This window comes from Trichechus manatus, unplaced genomic scaffold (assembly GCF_000243295.1).
Source record: "Trichechus manatus latirostris isolate Lorelei unplaced genomic scaffold, TriManLat1.0 scaffold00155, whole genome shotgun sequence".
Taxonomy (NCBI): Eukaryota; Metazoa; Chordata; class Mammalia; order Sirenia; family Trichechidae; genus Trichechus; species Trichechus manatus.
The window spans coordinates 2,108,062-2,129,020 of record NW_004444091.1 but is presented as its reverse complement, the minus strand read 5'-3'; the positions used below and the strand labels follow the sequence as shown (position 1 = coordinate 2,129,020).

Here is a 20,959-nt window from a genome sequence, read left to right as displayed (position 1 = left end):
ATTTTTGTATGTTTATCTTGTATCCTGAAACTTTGCTGAAATCTTCTATTAGTTCCAGTAGTTTTCTTGTGGATTCTTTGGGGTTTTCTGTGCATAAGATCATATCATCTGCAAATAGAGATATTTTGACTTCTTCCTTATCAATTTGGATGCCCTTTATTTCTATTTCTAGCCTAATTGCTCTGGCTAGGACCTCCAGCACAATGTGGAATAAGAGTAGTGATAAAGGGCATCCTTGTCTGGTTCCTGTTCTCAAGGGGAATGCTTTCAAAGTCTCTCCATTTAGGATGATGTTGACTGTTGGCTTTGTATAAATGTCCTTAATTATGTTGAGGAATTTCCCTTCTTTTCCCATTTTGTTGAGAGTTTTTATCATGAAAGGGTGTTAAGACTTTGTCAAATGCCTTTTCTGCATCAACTGATAAGATCATGTGGTTCTTGTCTTTTATTTATGTGATGGATTACACTGATTGCTTTTCTAATGTTGAACCATCTCTGCATACCTGGTATGAATCCCACTTGGTCATGGTGAATTATTTTTTTGCTCTGTTGTTGAATTCTATTGGCTAGAATTTTGTTGAGGATTTTTGCATCAATGTTCATGAGGGATATTGGTCTGTAATTTTTTTTTTGCGGTGTCTTTACCTGGTTTTGGTGTCAGGGTTATGCTGGCTTCATAGAATGAGTTTGGGAGTATACCATCCTTTTCTATGCTCTGAAATACCTTTAAGAGTAGTGGTGTTAACTTTTCTTTGAAAGTTTGGTAGAATTCTCCAGTGAAAGTGTCCAAACCAGGGCTTTTTTTTTTGTTGTTGTTGGGAGTTTTTAAATTACCTTTTCAGTCTCTTCTTTCGTTATAGGTTTATTTAGTTGTTCTACCTCTGTGTTAGTTTAGGTAGGTAGTGAGTTTCTAGAAATTTTTCCATTTCCTCTAGGTTTTCAAATTTGTTAGAGTATACTTTTTCATAGTATTCTGTTATGATTCTTTTAATTTCAGTTGGGTCTGTTGTGATATCACCCATCTCATTTCGTATTCAGGTTACTTGATTCCTGTTCTGTTTTTCTTTTGTCAGTTTGGCCAGTGGTTAATCGAGTCTGTTGATCTTTTCAAAGAACCAGCTCTTGGTCTTGTTAACTCTATCCATTGTTTTTCTATTCTCTATTTCATTTAATTCTGCTCTCATTCTTATTATTTCCTTTCTTCTGGCACCCGAGGGCTTCTTTTGCTGCTCAGTTTCTACTTGTTTGAGTGGTAGAGTTAATGTTTTGATTTTGGCCTTTTCTTCTTTTTGGATGTGTGCATTTATTGCTATAAACTGACTTACCTCTGAGCACTGCTTTTGCTGTATCCCAAAGGTTTTGGTAGGATGTGTTTTCAATCTCATTTGATTCCGTGAATTTCTTTATTCCATCCTTAATTTCTTTTTTAACCTAGTAGTTTTTGAGCAAGATTGTTCAGTTTCCATGTGTTTGAGTTTTTTCTCTTGCTTTTTCTGTTATTGATTTCTAATTTTACAGCTTTTTCATCAGAAAATACGCTTCATAATATTGTCATGCTTTGGATTCTGTTAAATCTTGCTTTATGACCTAATATGTGGTCTATTCTGGAGAATCTTCCATGTGTGTTGGAAAAGAAAGTGTACTTGGCTGCTGTTGGGTGGAGTGTTCCGTATATGTCTGAGAGATCAAGTTGGTTGACTGCAGCATTTAGCTCTTCTGTGTCTTCGTTGAGCTTCTTTCTGGATGTTCTGTCCTTCACCGAAAGTGGTGTGTTGAAGTCTCCTATTACTATTGTGGAGCTGTCTATTTCTCTTTTCAGTGCTGTTAGAGTTTGTTTTATAAATTAAAGTCATCAACAAAGGACAGTCAGTAAGAATAAGCTCTGACTACTCAGTAGAAAGCATGCAGGCAAGAAGGCATTGGGATGACATATAGAAAGTCTTGAAGGAAAAAAATTGCCAGCCAATAATTATACATCCAGCAAAACTGTCTCGCATATCATGGCGAAATTAGGGCATCTCCAGATAAACAGAAGTTTAGGGAATTTGCAAAAATCAAACCAGAATTACAAGAAATACTAAAGGGAGTCTTCCGGTTATTTTGGAGCCCTGTTGTTGGGTGGGTAAATAAATATTATGTCCTCCTGGTGTATTGACCCTTTAATCATTATATAGTGTCCTATGTATAGTATGGTGGATTTTACTTTAAAGTCTATTTTGTCAGAGGTTAATATTGCCACTCCTGCTCTTTTTTGAGTGTTGTTGGCTTGATATATTTTTTTCCATCCTTTGAGTTTGTTTAAGTCGAAGCTGTGTCTCCTGTAGGCAGCATATAGACGGATTGTGTTTTTTAATCCATTCTGCCACTCTCTATTGGTGCATTTAGCCCATTTACATCCAGTGTAAGTATTGATAGGTATAAGTTTAGTGCTGTCATTTTGATGTCTTTTTTGTGTGTTGTTGACAGTTTCTTTGTTCCACTTAATTTTCTGTGCTGTTTTTCTTACGTATTTTTATCTTTTTCATTGTTGTTGATTTTGTATTTGCTGAGTCTTTTTTTCTTTTGATGTGTAGGATTGTTAGTTTCCTTTGTGGTTACCTTAATATTTACCCCTATTTTTCTAAGTTTAAACCACTCTCTTATTTCCTTATATCGCCTTGACTTCCTCTCTATATGAAAAACCTATGACCATATTGCTTAATCCCTCTTTTTTGTTTTAATGTTGTCATATTTTACATATTGATATCTCTGTTTCCCTATTTTCAGTGTTTTAGCTTTGATTTATTTTTGTGCCTTCCTTATCTGGGTTAACATCTGGTTGCTCTGTCCTGTTTCTAGTCATGGGTTGTTATCTGATGTTATTGACTTTCTAACTGGAAGACTCCCTTTAGTATTTCTTGTAATTCTGGTTTGATTTTTGCAAATTCCCTAACTACTGTTTATCTGGAAATGCTCTAATTTTACCATCATATGTGAGAGACAGTTTTGCTGGATATATAATTCTTGGCTGGCAATTTTTTTCCTTCAGACTTTCTATATGTCATCCCAATGGCTTCTTGCTTGCATGGTTTCTGTTGAGTAGTCGGAGCTTATTCTTATTGACTCTCCTTTGTAGACTACTTTTAATTTATCCCTAGCTGCTCTTAAAATTCTCTTTGGTTTTGGCAAGTTTGATTATGTCTTGTTGACTTTCTTTTGGGACGTACCTTATGTGGGGTTTGATAAGCATCTTGGATAGTTATCTTCTCATCTTTCACAATATCAGGGGAAGTTTTCTGCCAACAAATCTTCAACAATTCTCTATGTATTTTCTGTTATCTCCCCCTGTTCTGGTACTCCAATCACTCATAGGTTATTTCTCTTGATAGAGTCCCACATAATTCTTAAGGTTTTTTCATTTTTTAAAAATTCTTTTGTCTGATTTTTCCTCAAATAAGTTGGCATCAAGTGCTTTATCTTCAAACTCACTAATTCTGACTTCCATTGCCTCAATTCTGCTCCTATGACTTTCTATTGACTTGTCTAATTCTGAAATTTTATCGTTAATCTTCTGGATTTCTGTTTGCTGTCTCTAAGGATTCTTGCAGCCTGTTAAATTTGTCATTATGCTCTTCTCTAATCTTCTTAAGTTCCTCTATTGGTTTGTGTATATGTTCCTTTGCTTGTTCTGCGTTTTGCCTGATCTACTTCCTGATCTCTTGAAGAGTTGTGTATATTAATCTTTTGTATTCTACCTCTGATAATTCCATGAAATTCTCTTCCTCCGGAAAATTTCTTCTTGGTTTTGGGAGCTTGCTGAAGCCATCATGGCCTGCCTCTTTATGTGATTTGATACTGTGTCTCCAAGCCATCGATAAGTTATTTATGTTTGCTTACTGTGTCCTAGCTTCTTGTTTTGATATGCCCAAATAGGCTGTTCATGTGAGCTAGTTTGATTATTGGCGCCCTTGAAGCTCTAACATCCTGTTACCAGGTGGTTAGATCTGTTACTAGGTATGTGAGCCCAGGAGTCTGTTTACTTTCCTTGTATGAATTCAGCTCAGGTGTTCAGGTAGTCAGTCACCAAGTGTGTGATGCAGGCTCTCACCTACAGTCCTAGACAGGTAGGGGTGATTGGTGTAGGCACAGGTATATGGCTGCAGTCGGGGGTCACGTGCTGTGCAAGGTAGGGGGCTGACAGCTGCCCGAGTGTCTGGGAGGAAAGCATGTCCGCTTCCTAGAGCACGTAGGTAGGTGGGTTTTGCAGCTTGAGTATGGGCATCCAATGCCATTGGCTGTAAGGACTGGGAGGCTCCACTTATTTACTCTTGGATGCCTATTGCAGGTGGGTAGGTGGCATGGGTGGAGCCACCAGTCCTCAAGCCCCTTATGTGGGTAGGTGAAGACCCTGCTTAATGGGCAAAGCAGTGGCAAATATCATGAACCTGCCACTTCACCATATGGCTGATACAGTTGAAGTTAGGCTTCAGGTATATACCCTGTTGTACTGTGGTAATGAGGGCCTACACTGTTGAAATGGGCCCACAGAGGTCTATGCAGGGGTGAAAGGGATTCGAATTCCATGGACCCTTTATGCCTGTACTTAGGGAAAGGAGGTGTGGTTACCCTGAGTTCCTGGCTTAGGGGAGCTGGCAGATTACTTTTTCCTGTTAATTTGTTTCCTCTCCAAGGCCAGGAGAATGGCTCAGGGTGCGTGATGGGTCCTACTTCTGGCCCATGAGACTTGGCAATCACTGAAGCTGGCCCAGGACCAGGTGCAGAGCAGAGAGGGGGCAGGTAAACGGGACAGAGGTTTTTTCCCAAAGGCAGTGTTTTTTGATCTGTGCTGTTGGTCAGACGCATGTACTTATCTTTTGCCGATTGAGCGTTACTTTTCACTGGTTCTGGAAGCGTAAGCAGACTCTCCACTTCTGGGTCTCTCACAATGTGAAAAATGAGTCCCGAGTGACACTGCTTGCCTCATCATGCACGCCAGCCAATCTGGCCTGAAGGGGTGGGCTCCCGCCGGTTCAGGTCTGGCAACTCCTTGCTGCTTCTGAACTGTCTCTCCCCCCTCCTGCCACTCAGTCTGATTCCTCAACTTTGCCTTTGATGTTCAGGGCTCCTAGATTGTCACATATAATCGATTTGCTTGTTTTTGGGGGTCTCTGTTGTAAAAGGGACCACAGGAAGCATATGACTACTCTACCATCTTGGTCCCATCTCCTGATTTTAAGTCTATTTTATCTGATATCAGCATGGCCACCCCTGCTGCTTTTTGGTTACTGGTTGCATGGAATATTTTTTCTATCTTTTTATTTTCAGTCTGTTTTTGTCCTCATTTCTAAGTTGTGTTTCCTGTAGGCAGCAAAAGATGGGTGTTTTTTTTTTTTTTTTCATCCATTCTGTCACTATGCCTTTTGCATGGGCTGTTTAGACCATTTACGTTTAAGGTTATTACTGAAAAGAAAGTGTCTATTTAATTCATTTTGTTATTTATTTTCTGAACGTCTTATATCTTCTTTGGCTTTTTATTTTTTTTTGTTGTTGTTATCTTTTGTTTTTGGCTGCTTTCTTGTGATAAGTCTTTTTTTATTTGTTCCTCCTTTTCTTCCGTGTATTTTTTCTAGCTGATTTCTTAGTGGTTACCACACATATTATATTTCACAATTTGCAAATGTGACAACATTTAACATACAGACAAGTAACATACAACATTAACATACTAAATCTATTCCTGTTTTGCTCCTCTCTCCCCCATTTTTGTTGGTGAGTCTCTATTGACATCATTGTACATACTGTATCTGACAGGTTTAATTTGTACTTATTTCCTGTGCACTTGATGCTGTATTCCTTGTGGGACTAAACTATTGAGCTTATTACCTGAAAACATCGTATACTTGGTCCTTATATTTTCCCATGCTGTTGTTTTTTGGAGATATCTCTTGTTTTTATTTTCCATGTGTAGATTCCAGTATTTAATGTTATCTTCCATTTGGAGAACTATCTTAAGTAATACTTGCAGAGCTGGTCTGGTAGTGGCATATTCCCAGAGCTCCTGTTTATTTGAGAATGTCTTGATTTCCCCCCTCATTTTTGAATGAAACTTTTCTGGGTAAAGAATTCTTTGTTGGCAATTGTTTTTGATCAGTATTTTTACATATATTGCTCTGTTGTATTCTAGCCTCTAGAGTTTGTGGGGATACCCCTTCATATGTTATACTGTGCTTTTCTCTTGCTGATTTCAGAATTCTCTCCTTGCCTTTAGCTTCAGAAGTTTTTTAGAAGGTGATGTGGAGTGGACCTCTTTGTATCGCTTCTAATTAGAGTTCTTGTAGATTCCTGTATTTGCAGGCTTGGTTCCCTGTTCAGGTCTGGGAAATTTTCTATGATTATCTCTTGGAAAATTATTTCTGTACTGTCAAGGATTGAATTGTGTCCCCCGAAAAATGTGTGTAGCAACTTGGCTATGTCATAATTCCTCGTATTGTGTGATTGTGTTATCAGATGTGATGTCCTTATGTGTTGTAAACTCTACCACTAGGATGAGATTATATGTGCTCTCCTCATGTGCTGTAAATTCTATCACTGTGATGAGGTTATATTGATGAGGTTGACAAGATCAGTGTCTTAATGCAATCTCTTTTGAGATATAAAAGAGAGAACCAAAGCAGAGACACATGGGAACCTCATACCACCAAGAAAGCAGTGCCAGAAGCAGAGTGCATCCTTTGGACCTGAGGTTCCTGTGCTGAGATGCTCCCAGACCAAGGAAAGACTGATGCATCACAAGGACCTTCCTCCAGAGCCGACAGAAAGAGAGAGCCTTCTTCTGGAGGTGATGCCCTGAGTTTGGACTTGTAGCCTACTGGACTGTGAGAGAATAAACTTCTCCTTGTTACAACCATCCACTTTGGTATTTCTATTGGAGCAGCACTAGATGACTAAGACATCTACCTTCATCATTACCATGGTACTCTGGCATGTCAATAATTCTCATGTTGGACTTCTTAATTGAATCCCACATTTCCCTTTGGATTTGTTTGCTTCTCTTTGTTCTTTTCCAGAGACTTAATACATTCAGTTACTCTGTCTTCTACTTCACTTATTCTATCTTCTGTCTGACTCTAGAATGTTTTTATTGTACTTTCTAATTCAGTTATTTTATTCTTCAGTTCCAGTAATTCTTTTTTTAATGTTTTCAATTTTCTTATTTTCTCATTTTGTTCTTCAAGTTGCTTCCTGATCTCTGTTAGTTTGCCTTCTTTAAATGTATTTAACACTACTGTCTGGATGTTTTCTATTTTTTCCATTATCCTTGTCTCCATAGGAGAAATTTCCTCTTCATGTATTTCTTTTGTTTGGTCCTTATCTTGTGATTTTGTGTGTTTTGATATTTTTGTTGAATGTGGGATGTTTTGATATCTTTTTTGATATTCTGAAATTCTAAGTTTTCTGATTTTCAAGTGAATCGTATTTCTCAGATTTACCTCTACTATCTTCTCTTAAATTCCACTAGCAAGAACTCTTGTCCTTACATTTTTTGCAGCACTGAATCAGGAGTTCCGTCTGAGGCTTTGTTTTTGTTATTCTTGGTTTTTAGTCTCTTGCCACAGCTTTCAGGCATTTTGAGTAGTTTTAAGTCTCAGAGTACTCATTCTGACTGGTTCTCTCTGAGGTGGCTGACTTTGCTGCTGTTAGTGTTCCTCTGTCTTCTGGGGGTTTGGCTGTAGCCTAGACTACACTCCTGGGGCTGGGTTCCTTCCCTTCCCTATGTAGAATTGGGACAGGGCTTTCCCTCTGCAGCTACTTGCATATGTGTGGGACTTTTCTGCTGGCCACAGATGCAGATGGAAGTGGTGGGGCTTGGCTTTCCCAAGATGAGGGTGGGGAGCACTTTAGGTCCTTCCCTCGTGGGCGACCCTGTACAAGCTCTTCCACAGTGTCCAGCTGCAGGCAAGGAGTCAGTTGTTTCCGTCCATGTTCCCTGTTTGATGCATTTTTCTTGCCCTGGCTGAAGGATGGGCCCTGCAGCTCTTCAGTTATCTGGGTCCTAGAGACCACTGGCCTTGGGTCTCAGTGAGACTCAATAGCTCTCACAGTGCCTTGGCCTCCCTGCGCTCCCTCCCAAGTGCATGGCCCATGAACCCCCACAGCTAATCTGTGCCACCTTCCTCAGTTTAGCTCCTGTTATGTTCTTTGTTCAGGGTGTTGTGTATCCCCATTTCAGAATGACCAGAAAGAGATGAGTCCTCCAGATGCCAGTGGCTAGAATCTTCCAGCTTCTGTGCTGACCTCATTCTTCCTTTCCCTTGTTTCTGGACTCATTTCTACTCTCCAACACTTGGAGATATTATTTTATATTGTTATGTAAATTATTATTTATATAAAAAATAGAAATAAAGGTGATAATCACAATTTCACAATCACAATTTCAAGCTATTTTTTCCCACTGGGTTCTTTTGTATTAGAAATAAATCATTTTGCATATCAATACTAGAGGACTAGATAAATTTTGGTACATCATACAATGGAATACAAAGTAGCTGTTAAAAAAATGAGGTAAATTTATAAGTTATATTAGGGAAAGGACTTACAGAACCCAAAGATATATTCTAAGAAACAAACAATATGAGCAAAATATTATGAATAATATTCTATGTACTTATTTTAAAAGTTTTATTGTGGTAAAATATATGTAACATAAAATTCACTATTTAAATCATTTTTTAGTGTATAATTCAGTGACATTAATTACACTCGCAGTGTTATGCAACCATCACTGCTATCTATTTTCAAAACTTCTTCAACACCCCAAACAGAAACTCAATACCCATTAAGCAGTAACTCCCCATTCCTCCCTCCCCCTAGCCCCGCTAACCACTAATCCACTTTTGTCTCTATGCATTTGCCTGTTCTAGATATTTCATATAATTGGGGTCATACAATACTCATCCTTTTGTATCTGGCTTATTTTACTTAGCATAAATTTTTCAAGGTTCATCCATGTCACAGCATGTATCAGAACTTCATTTCTCTTTAAGACTGAATAATATTTCATTGTATGTATATACTACATTGTATTATCTGGTCATCAACTGATGGACATTTGAGTTGTTTCTACCTTTTGGCTATTGTGAATAATGCTGCAATGAACACTGGTGTACAAGTATCTGTTTGAGTCCCTTCTTTCAAGACTTTTGAGTATATACCTAGGATTGGAATTGCCAGCTCATATGGTTATACTATTTTTAAGTTTTTAAGGAATTGTCAAACTGTTTTCAACAGCAGCTGCACCATTTTACACTCCTACCAGCAGTGAATGATGGTTCCACTTTCTTCACATCCTTGCCAATGCTTGTTATTTTCCATTATTTTTATAACAGCCATCCTGTTGTTGTGTGCCGTTGAGTAAATTCCGACTCACAGCAACCCTATGGGACAGAGTAGAACTGCCCTCATAGGTTTCCAAGGCTATAATCTTTACTGAAGCAGACTGCCACATCTTTCTCTTGTGGAGTGGCTAGTGGGTTAAGCTGCTGACCTTTCAGTTAGCAGCTGAGCACTTAACCACTGTGCTACCAGGACTCCTATTAAGCCATTCCAGTGTGAGTAAAGTGTATCTCATTGTGCCTTTGATTTGCATCTCTCTAATTACTAATTATGAGCATCTTTTCACATGCTTATTGGCCATGTATATATCTTCTTTGGCAAAATATCTATTCAAGTCCTTTAGCCATTTTTTAATTGGGTTGTTTGTATTCGTTGCTGACTTGTTAAGAGTTCTATCTATGTACTTTTTAAAGAAAGGGATATACACCTGCTAGTTTGAGCCTAATAAAATTACTGGAAGGCTATACAAAAAATGTCTACCAATCACAGAAACAGCATTAAAGATGGAGTGGATGAGAAAGAAGACTTTTACTTTTTATTTTATACCTTCCTTTACTGTTTGCATTTTTACCATGGATATGTATTACCTACATTAACTTTTTAAAAAGTAAATCGTTTGAGAACAAAATTCAGAAAAAGATGCAGGGAAATTTAGTGTAACAGGGCTAAAACATGACTACTGATTTTCCCCCTAAACACCTACATCCCCCTCTTACTAACCTGATGATTCTAGGTCCTTTTCTCTTTTCACTGTATGCTGTTTCTCAAGGCTATTGTTCTCCTTCTTTCAACAAGTATTATTTACCACACACTGTGCTAAGCACAGGATATGCACTTGTGAACAAGTAAGATCTGGTTCCTTCTCTCAATGAAATTAAGAGTTTAGTGTGATAGAAAGATAATAAGCTTTTCAACAAAGACGCCAACACAATTTAACGGAAGAAAAAGAGTCCTTTCAACAAATGGTGCTGGGACAACTGGATCTCCACAAGCAAAAAATGACACTAGACCTATACCTCAGACCACATACAAAAAGTAACTCAAAACAGATCATGGACCTAAATGTAAGAGCTAAAACTTAGAAGAAAATATAGGAGCAAATCTCCATGATCTTGGCTTAGGCAATGGTTTCTTAGATATGACACCAAAACCACAAGAGACAAAAGGAAAAATAGATGAACTAAACTACATCAAAATTAAAAATGTTTGTGCTGCAAATGATACTATAAAGAGGGTGAAAAGACAACCCACAGAAGGGGAGAAAACATTCGTATCCAAACAAAAAACCAAACCTGTTGCCCTTGAGTTGATTCCGACTCATAGCAACCATACAGGACAGAGCATACCTGCCCCATAGGGTTTCCAAGGAGCAGCTAGTGTATTTGAACTGTCAACCTTTTGGTTAGCAGCTGAGCTCTTAACTACTGCACCACCAGGGCTCCATTTGTATCCAGAATATACAAAAACAAAAAAATTCTTACAAATGAAAAATAATAATAACCAAATTAAAAAATGGGCAAAGGGAAATGTAAATCAATACCACAATGAGATACTACTTCACACCTACTAGGATGGCTATAATAGAAAAGTCAGATAATAACAAGCGTTAGTGAGGATATGGAGAAATTAAGAGCCCTCATATACTTCTGGTGAAAATCTAAAGTAGTGCAGCCACTTTGGAAAATGTCTGGCAGTACCTTAAAAGGTTACACATAGAGTTACATATGACTAGCAATTCCTCTCCTAGATACACATCCAAGAAAAATGAAAACACGTACATGTTCACAGCAGCATTATTTAAAATAGCTAAAAAATGGAAACAACCCAAATGTCCATCAATTGATGAATAAATAAAATGTGATATACCCATACGATGGAATACTATTGAGCAGTAAGAAGAAATGAAGTACTGATACATGCTACAACACAGATGAACCCTAAAAACATTATGCTAAGTGAAAAAAACCAGATGCAAACAGCCACATACTACATGATTCCATTTAGATGAAATGTCCAGAACAGGCAAGTCTATAGAGGCAGTAAGTAGATTAGTGGTTGCCAGCGGCTGCAGAGCTGGGGGTGGGGATGGGGAATGGGGAATGATTGCTAATGGGTACAGGTTTCTTTTGAGGGGGATGAAAATGTTCTAAAATTAGATTGTGATGATGGCTGCACAATTCTGAATATACTAAAACCACTGAATTGTACATTTTAAATGGCTGAATTTTATGGTATATTAATTCTATCTCAAGAAAGATTTACTTAAGAAAAGACAATAAGCAACTGAATAACTACAAATTGCAGTAAGTACACACAGAGGAAACAAACAGGGTATAATGAAAGAAAATAAAGGAGGTGATTAGGGAAGGGATGAGTGGTATTTAAACTAAGACATGAAGAAGCCAGACTTGTGTAGTCAGGCAGTGGAAGAGCATGTGACAAAGCCTTGAGGAGGAGGAAAAAAAAAAAAAAAAAGGAGTCTTGAAGAACAGAACAAAGGCCAGTACAGCTGGGGCACAGTGAGCAGCAGATGAGAAAGCAGCAGATGAGACTGCAGAGACAGCAGGTGTAACTGGAAACTATTGAATTGTTTTTATGCCAGGAGTGACCATTCTGTTAGCTGTGTAGAGAACGGACTAGAGAAGGCAAAGGTAGAAGGAGACCAACTAAGAGACTACTACTGCAATAGTTTCAGCAGCAAGTAACAGTGGCTTGGAGTAGGCCCAAGTGATTCTAGACTGGGAGTTACTGACTTCCCATTTTCGTTTCAGAAAGACTGACAGACCTGCCGACTCAGGTCTCCTGCTGACAAACAGCACCACTTGTCAGCCATGTGACTGGGCCACCCTGGAAATGGACCCTCCAACCAGATGACTACAACCCCAGAGTATACCTTGACTACAACCTTGTGAGAGCTCCAAGCTTCCCTTAGTGCTGCCTTTATAGGAGTTTGACCTGTTGGTTTCTATGCTCCTAGTACAGAAAAAACAATGTCTTTCTTGACTTTCAAAAAATGTAATTCCACAGAATATATATACCCTGTTAAAACACTGTTAAAGATGGTGCTCAGGTTCTATAATAGCTTTAGAATTATGTTACCTACATGGTTCATCTGGATTAATTATATATCAATATACCCTCCACTGCATTAAATAGCAGGTGAAGATTTGTGGGTACCTAATAAATATTTGATTGATTGAGTCTTGGAAAAATAACCAATCAGAACTTTCTCTTATTCAGTTTGCTGACTAATTTATGTAGATGATTTTTGATTCACATACTCGATAACTTGAAAGGACTCTGTTATTTAAGTCTTAAAATTTTCTTTTTAAGGAAGCCAAATAATCTGGACATTAAACTTAAAGCAACCAAACAAAACCAGCTCTTAGCATATCAATTCAACATGCTAGCAAGACAACAAACTAGCACTACATCTTTAATGTGGTATAGCTTAGGACTATACCTTATATTCCTCATACTAGGTTACACCATAATGAGGTGATATTGATCTCTGAAGTCCTTCTCTTGAACACTCATTCCTTACATTGAAGATACAAAGGCTCTCCTCTCCAGAAGGGGTATTCACTGGGCAACATTTCTGTCCCATAAATCATGATACTGAACAAGAACATTCGGAATGATAAAATATGTCATCTAAAAATAAAGAGTGAAAGCTGTGACAGCTGGAACTCGATGGGACTTCCTTGTTTTTCCAGGTCTGGCAAGTTTTCTGCCTTTGACAGAATGCAGTCTAACCAGCTTTCTATCATTCTCCATTAGTGGGAAATATCTGAGTTTTCCTTCTCTGACAGGTTTCCGCCTTTTGCAGGTTTTACTCAATATACTCTGTAAGGAGTCTTAACTGTTGATAAAAAATTTTCATTAATTATATTTGTTATATGCCATGCAACTTAATTCCATCTTCTTTTCCATAAAAGCAACTTTTAAAATAATAATAAAATTAATTTACTTATTTATAAACAACATAAAATATCTGTGAAAGGAAATGAGGCTTGTGGAATAAGCTTCCGTAAACTTTATTTAAGTATGCAATGATAATATAAATATATTTGTATTTAGTTTTTAGATACTGCAGTATTTAGAAATAACAGAAAAGAACAGTGAACACTGAGTGCTATTTTCTAAAGGCATTTGATTTGTAAGGTAAAAAGAAAATGATTATCCTATACTTTGAACATTTATTATTTGAAAAGCAATGTGTTTTTCATTGAGTTGGCTAGCAATTTTATCAAAGAACATTTGGTATCCTTAATTTCTAATGTGAAGACAGGAAAACTGAGGCACAGAGACGTTTAACATCTTACTAGCTTCCACAACTCAAAGGTGAGATCATATAACAATTTTAACCTTTAGATTCTAATTATATATTAAGGTGGGGAAACGAGTTTCTTATGAACCATTTAGATCTTCGTTAAAAATGTACACATTATTTTTCTATACTACAGCTGCCTGCAAACAATAAAATCTCCCAATTGCTGCTTTAAAAAAATTACTATTATGATCACTGAGCAATTTTTGCTATTTGTCACTGAAAAGAAAAAATTTACTCTCTTGGATTAGTTCCATAAAAGCCCTAGTGGTGCAGTGGTTAAAGCACTCAGCTGCTAACCAACCAAAACATCCGGGCTTCGAATCCACCAGCTGCTCCAAGAGAGTAAGAGATGGCAGTCTGCTTCCGTAAAGATTTACAGCCTTAGAAACCCTATGGGGCAGTTCTACTCTGTCCTATATGAGCTGGCATCGACTCGATGGCAGTAAGTTTGGTTTGTTTTTTGGATTAGCTCCAGTTAGTTCTGGTAAGAAATTAAGAGTTGGAACATGTGATTTTTTTGGTCATTTGCAATCCTATGACGATAAATATTTTCCATCCAATTGGCTTGCTTGTCTTACCTATAGTACATTTTCTTCACAGCAAATGGCAAGCAGCTGAAACACTGTTTGTAGATCTTGTTTTCATCAGTTTCCAGTTCCAATCCACATTTTGCACAGCCAGTATATATAATGTTGGGAAGAGAAGAGAAAATACTCTTCAGAGAACTATGAACATTTAGGGTTATCTGCTTCTTCTGGACTGCTGTAATAGGAAACACCAGCTCTAAAATCTGGGCTTTGATTAGAACCACTCCTATGAAAGGCAAACAAAAATAAATATTATACATTTTAGAATGAAAACTGTCATATTAATTTACAAACATAGTTAACTACATAGTTAATTTACAATCACTTTATAGTAAAGTATACACCCAAGGCCTTGTTCTTGGTCTTTTCTCCACTCTTTTCCTAGACAATCTCACCCATACTTATGGCTTCAGTGTTTACTCTAGAATGCAAGAGGTTATCTGCTTGCAACTGAGAGTGAAGATTTATTTGGCTATTTTGGCTGAACAGATGGATGTTTTCTTTCTTCCTACTCTCGGGAATCACACAAAATAAGTTTAATCCCTCTTTAGCTAACATGCCCTCTCTCCCACCCCTATCTTCTGTCTTTTAATTGACCACCATCAAAATCCAAATAGGAGGTGACTTAGGAGTTAAAATCAGAACCATTATTCCCTGTCCTTGAATATAAAGAATGTGACCCTGCTGGAGCTGGGGTCACAAGGACATATCAACTGGGCCCTGAGGTATAAAAAACCAGCTAGGACAATCTTGGAAAACATCTTTTAGGAAAGCTTTCACACAAACAAGTATTTAGAAAGAGCACAAAAGACCCACATATTTTCCACTTTTATCTTTTTCTATCAGCATTTAGAAAATAGCTAGGACTTGTTAGACCAATGATTTGTTACTGAAACTTGTACCAGTGATTATTAAGACAATTCAAACTGCAGAATCACGGTGATTTGATAGCTAGCTTTTAGCCAATCTGTGAAAAGGTGAACCTTTTGATGATTTTACTCATTTGTAATGTCAGTATAAGCTGATGATTCTAACATTGCTCAGACATGGCTCTGGCAGCATGTTTGTCCATTCCCCACTGCTGCCTCTTGGAACACATGCTGAATAAAGTCTTTCTTCTTGCTGTCCTATAACTTTGTGGTGATTTTACCTTAGGACAGAGGTGAGTTATTCTACTATACTTAATCCGGAAAAAATATACCACTAGCTAATTCGCTTTTTGATTAAACTTTCTTTTTTCAATTTCCTGCCCATCATCAGCATCCATACTATGGGTTGTAGAATAAATTTTATTATTAAAAATAGATAGTTTACTTTATTTCAAGAGGATTTTCTTATCCAGGGACCTAAAACCTCCTGACCCAAATTTAATTCTGCCTGTAGCATCACTGGCCTGCTTTTTTCCACGCAAAGTGAAAAAAGAATTTTCTTTCCTGTTGGAAGAGCAGTCGATAGCAAAACCATTACCTACTGAGTTAATAAAAAAGACTCTAGGCTTACTTAATTTAAATTTCAAAAGCCTCCATGGCTGCAGATGGGTTGGAGGGACAAATTTTTAGCTGCCAGGCCAGAGACCACCTAGCAATCTGATATCAGCTGATTTCAGTAAAAGGGGCAGGGCAGGGTTGAATCAATCACGTTAAGATTAGCCAATGGTTAATCTTCTATTCTTCTCCCTCCTCTTCTCTTTATAAACCTCACCGTACCTAGGCTACTTCAAGCCATTTGCTTTTTTTTTTTTTTTTCCTTAATCAGAATGGTCTCCCTATGTGCATCTAGAATAACTGCTCAGAATAAACCTTGTATTTCAATTTCATTGAGGTTTGATTATTCTTAACAGGGTGTTGGATATACAGCTACATGAGCACCAGAATCTGCATTTACTAAGTGATTCTCCAGGACCCTCAGGCATGTTCATTCACTACTCACTCACTCATTCATTTACTCACTCAATCAATACTGAGTATCTACTACCTGCCAGACATTCTTTCCTAAATTCTTTATCATACTTCGTACTAGTGAGGTCCATGAGTTTATCTGAGCATTCTTTTCCCTTCCTCTCCATATTCACTTCAAAGCCTTCTTAAGTCAGTGGACAAATTTGTTCTTCATCATCCTTTTAGGAGGTAATACACTCCTAATCAAGAACTCATCATTCTAGTCTCTTACTGTCTTTTCTGTTTCCTCCAGAGTCAGCACATCTGATAAACTATAGGAGACTCTACACCACACCTCTTCTGAGACGTGTAAAATCATTAAAAAAAAAAATTGAATGAAAGGATTCAATAATGTTAGAAGAATGTTAATATCACTCCTATCATTTTGTAAATTTATACACCTCTTTAAAAGAAGTAAAAAGGTCATTCTGAATGGGGACTCCACTTTCCCGGGCTTCCAGCATGCTGGGTACTGATATTCTGCCGATGGTAGGCTGAGACACTGAGTGAGCATCCTCATTCTCTTACAAGGAGTCAGACACAGCCTAAACCCCTCGGGTTTACTTTTGTTGAGAGAGCAGATCTCCTGAGGAAATCCTCCCATGCTGATCTCCCTTTCTCCCTCCTTGTATTTAATTAACTATAAAATAAGTAAGGAAAAAATACTTGTACTTCCATGTGCTCTCTCGAATTTTGCCTTAAACACACACAAACAATGCTAGAAACTATGAATTCAGCCCTCATAGCTGAACATAAAGAGAATAAAAAAGGCTAAAAGGGCCTCTGAACAGAGCTGACCTGGGATGGACTGTAACAGCACAAAGTTTTGGTGTGGTTTCCCAATGAGGAGTACATCTCCAGGATTTCCAAGAACACCCCTAATTCTTAGTCTCATCCCCGAAGTCCCTGGGGCTATACCCTTGGTAATACTAATCGTCAGAGGTGTGCCCTCCTATTTTGTTGTTTTATTTATTTTTAAATCTAATTCTGCATCTCCAATCCCAGCAGGTAACTGTTTTGTATACGCAACAGATAACGGAGTTGGCTTCTCCATGACACCAAATTAACAGTCTAGATGCAGTACCATAGCCCCTCCACTGCCTTATGGCATTTCTTCTTGTGGAGACCAGCTCTGTAAGCACATGGGGTGTTTTTTGGGAGGAGGGGAAGCACATAAATACGAAACTGGTTTAGGAACTTCTATGATGCTACATTACTCAAGATTTCACCAGCTAGTACAAACCTAGAGACTTCTGTGGCCACATACAACTTAGTTCCATCTTATACTTCTAGTATAAAAGTTTGTCGATTTTCTATCATCTGTCTTTGCCTACCAGAAATATTATTAACTTAAATTAACTTAATATTAACAAAGGTTTCAATGTAGGCCTGGGTATAGGGAGTTCTTCTCTGAGAATAAAATCTCTATACTCAATTAAAAAAGAGCCCTGGTGGCACAGGGGGTAAGTGCTTGGCTGCTAACTGAAAGGTCGGCAGTCAATGGTTTGAGCTCACCAGTCACTCTGAAGGAGAAAGATGTGGCAATTTGCTTTAGTGAAGATTACAGCTTAGGAGATCCTATGGGGCAGTTCTACTCTGTCCTATAGGGTCGCTATGAGTTGGAATTGACTCAGTGCCAATGAGTTTGGTTACTCAGTTAAAAGTTGGGTTTTTTGAGGGTGTTGATATAGTTTTAAGGAGCCCTCGTGGCACAGTGGTTAAGTGCTCAGCTGCTAACTTGGCAGTTCGAACCCACCAGTCGCTCCCAGGGAGAAAGATGTGGCAGTCTACTTCCATAAAGATTACAGCCTTGGAAACCCTATGGGGCAGTTCTACTCTGTCCTATAGGGTCGCTATGAGTTGGAATGGACTCGATGGCACACAACAACAATAATAAAGTTTTAATCTGGCACTGGCCAAAGTAGGGTAACAGGAACTGGATTTGCTCTCCTACCTGAAACAACTAAAAAACCCAAATGTATCATACAACAATTCTCAAGACATTGGCCATTAAGCAACAAAGGAGAGTAACCCCTAAGAAATGAGAAACAAAAAATGTGAGCCCTGTCATTGCCTCAGCTCACAGACTGGAGTTTCTTGGCTGTGGCACAACGAGGGGGAACTCAGACAGAGCCTGATGACTTCCCTGAGTTGAGGGGAGAAAGAGCTGGGAGTCTGGAGAGGGTAACATGACTAAGAGTTCACAGGGCAGGGTACTGGACTGGTGAGAGCTGCAAAGAGAGAGAACTCTGGAGAACTGTAGAGTCCTCCTGCAGAATTCAGCTGAGTATAAGATTCTGATCAGTAAATGTGACTGGAGGCCAAGGAAAGAACTATCTGAACGGATAACTGGGAGCAATCCCTGGAAATCACACAGGGCTTGGAATAATGTCTTTCCCCACTAGCTAGAGTAGAAAACCTCATAATCCACAGAGCGGTGGGTACAGAACTCAGGAGCTGTACTTAAAGGGAAATTTATGGCACAAAACGCCCATGTAGGAAAAGAAAAATGGTCTCATATCAATGACCTCAATTTTCAATTTCTACCTTAAAAAATGAGAAAATGAAGAGTAAGTAAAACCTAGTTAAGCAGAAGAATGGGAATAATAAAGATCAGACCATAAAGATCAGACCAGAAATCAGTGAAACAGAAAACAGAAAAACAAGAGAGAAAAATCAATGAAACTAAAAGGTGGTTCTTTGAGACGATCAATAAAATTAAGAAACCTCTAGCCAAACTAATCATGAAAAAAAACAGTGGAAACACAAATTAGTGTATCAGAAAGGTGATCACTACAGATTCTACAGATATTAAAGAGGACAGTAAGGGAATGTTATAACTTTATGCCAACAAATTTTTGTCATTGCTGTTGCTATGTCAACCAGTTAGATGAAATTAATGCATTGTTTTTAGTGTTAGGTTTAGGGTTAATGTTAATGTTGGGTTATGTTTAGTTTTAGGGTTAGGATTACATTTGGTTTAGGGTTAGAGCTACACTTAGGGTTAGGGTTATGCTTCAGGTTTAGTGTTGGGGTTTAAGGTTCGGGTTAGGGGCAGGTATTGGGTTATGTTTAGAGTTAGATTGGGGTTTATGTTTAGGGTTTGAGTTAGGGTTAGGCTTCAGGTTAGGTTTGGATTTAGGTTTAAGGTTACAATTTCATGTTACAATGTGGCTATGTTAAAGGTTAAGTTTAGGGTTATGGTTAGTTTTAGTGTTAGTTTTAGGATTAGGGTTACATTTATTGTTAGGAATAGGTTAAGGACTAGGGTTAGGTTTAGGTGAACAGTTAGTATTATGGATTGAACTCTATTTCCAAACAATATGTGTTGTTCTACCCTCTATGCCTTTGGTTATAATCCCTTTTGGGAATGCATTGTTTTTGCTATGTTAATGAGACAGGATTAGTTTAGGGTGTGCCTCCACGCAATCTCTTTAGAGATATAAAAGACATTAAAGGAGCATAAGAGAAGCAGAGATGGAGGAAGAGAGATGTCAAGCCACATGAAGACTATCCGGAAAGCAGAAGCTCAAAGAGATAAGGACGTTCTTCCAAAGACGACAGAGAAAGCCTTCCCCTAGAGTCAGCACCCTAAATTCGGACTTCTAGCCTCCTAAACTCCGAGAAAATAAATTTCTTTCTTAAAGCCATCCACTTGTGGTCTTTCTGTTATAGCGGCACTAGATAACTAAGACAGTTAGGTTTAGTGTTAGGGTTATTTTTAGGTTTAGGTTAGGGTTAAGGGTTTTATTTAGGCTTAGCATTAGGTTTTAGTGTTTATGTGTAGTTTTTCCAATTTTTTTTTTGTTAAATTTTATTTTTGGTGTAAATATACACAGCAAAACATCCCACTCCATAGTTTACAGACAAAATTATCAGTGATATTGGTTAAATTCTTCATATTGTGTCAATATTCTTATTATTTCTGTTTTGTTGTTTCACTTCATTTACTTAAACTTCCTGCCCCACAACCTTCTCATCTATGCTTTAAAATAGCTGTTGACCCTTTAGGCTTATACGGATTTTTTTTTTTTAAAAGCAATGCAGTATTCATGGGTGATAATCTTTATTCTTTGGGCTAAACTGTTACTTAGGTTAAAGGTGACTTCAGAGGATAGCTTCAATTAAAGGTTTGAAAAGTAAGTCAGGGCGGTAGTCTTGGGGACTCTTCCGGACTCCAACAGTTCCATTAAGTCTGGATTCTTTAAGGATTTGAAGTTTTGTTCCACAGTTTTCTCCCTTCTTCTCAGGATTTCCCTATTACGTTCCTGATCAGAATGCTCAGCAGTGGTAGTTAGGCACCATCTAGTTCTTCTGGTCTCAAGGTGGAAGAGGCAGTAGTTCATGTAGACAATTAATCCTACACTCCAGTTTCTTCTCTGATTCTTGGATTTCCTTCTTTCTCTTTTGTTCCAGACAAATATAAAGACCGATAGTTGTATCTTAGATGGCCACTTGTAAGCTTTTAAGACTGCAGACACTACTCACTATACTGGGAGGTAAAACATAAATTTTAAGAACTATATTATGCCAATTGACTGGACTGTCCCATGAGACAATGGCCCTAAGCCCCCAAACCAAGAGAACTAATCCCATGAGGTAACTGGTTATGTCTAATTAGTATCAGCATCTATAAACCTCCACCCACTTTTGTTTTTGGTTGAATGCATTTCTTTTTTTGTTTTTCTTGTACTTCAGGTGAAAGCTTCCAGAACAAATAGTTTCTCATG

At 38.0% G+C, this 20,959-nt stretch overlaps 1 protein-coding gene across 5 annotated transcripts in view; it reads right to left on the bottom strand.

The window, feature by feature from the left end:
* The window catches only part of SHLD2 (shieldin complex subunit 2), a 169,749-nt gene that overhangs the window by 18,479 nt on the left and 130,311 nt on the right, over positions 1–20,959 (bottom strand). For 4 of the 5 annotated variants that reach the window (XM_023740430.1, XM_023740431.1, XM_012558298.2 and 1 more), the window contains one exon: positions 14,284–14,518. In XM_023740430.1, coding sequence (XP_023596198.1) covers positions 14,284–14,518 — 235 coding nt within the window. Of the gene's footprint in view, positions 1–11,509; positions 13,235–14,283; positions 14,519–20,959 lie in introns of those variants that run through there. The other variant, XM_023740432.1, reaches the window with a different exon arrangement.